This window comes from Rhizophagus irregularis, chromosome 24 (genome assembly GCF_026210795.1).
Source record: "Rhizophagus irregularis chromosome 24, complete sequence".
Taxonomy (NCBI): Eukaryota; Fungi; Glomeromycota; class Glomeromycetes; order Glomerales; family Glomeraceae; genus Rhizophagus; species Rhizophagus irregularis.
Window position 1 is genome coordinate 807,765 of NC_089452.1, and position 859 is coordinate 808,623.

The 859-nt window shown below is 23.5% G+C and overlaps 1 protein-coding gene across 1 annotated transcript; it reads right to left on the minus strand.

Annotated features, from left to right (window-relative positions):
- Positions 1-637: 637 nt before the first annotated feature.
- Positions 638-859, minus strand: OCT59_015898 (uncharacterized protein; the record flags this gene model as incomplete). The annotated part of the gene is made up of 1 exon (XM_025329052.2): positions 638-859. The coding sequence occupies one exon, from the start codon at positions 857-859 to the stop codon at positions 638-640; it is 222 nt and encodes a 73-aa protein (XP_025164217.2).

Consider the following 859-nt stretch of genomic DNA (forward strand, 5'->3'; position numbering starts at 1 on the left):
TAAATTAATACATACAATTATTGAATTATTGGTTAAATTATAATATATAAATTCTAATTTTTGTATCTTGTGATATATATAAATAATTATTTTATTGAATCTAATGGATTTTTTTTGAAAACAATTTTTTTATTTGTGAATACAGCAGGCATTATGTGTATTAGTGTCATTTCAAAATTATTGAGAAAATTAAACTTGCATAAAATGATCGTTGATAATGAAATTTATATACATGAGGTTCTTTAATAAAGCTTTTTTATTTTCATCATGGAAATTACTATGTATATTAAGTGCGTAAATACCTTTTAAAAGTAAAAAATATAAATTTATTTCTTCTCAAAATACAAAATTAAACATGTCAATTCTAAATAATAAATTTTCGAGAATTATACAGTATAAATAGATAACAAAAGATCGGCACTCAACTCTGCGCATCAGAATTATTATTAATTTTTTTTTATTACACTGTAAACTTTATTAGTATTGAGATAATTACTCAACGTAAATACAAAGTAAATACATTGTGTTAATAAAGTACCTGTCTATAAATCTATGCTAATACAAAAGATTCTTGATCAATACTATGAAAAAAACCTAGCTATTTTGTCATAAATTTATTCTAGTATAAAAGACTACTCTATTGAAGTATTTTCTCACTACTTCCCTGGTATACAGTTATACGTTTATTGTTTTCATTCAATTCCTTATTATCAGATTCAACTTCTTTACGTACTTTTACCTTTGTTTCTTGTGCATTGCCGTTAATATCTTTGATTCTTTCACTAAAATCCGAATTCAATTTGTTAAAATCTTCAACCTGCTTATCGTTTTGAACCTTTGAATCCATTGGGCTATCCAT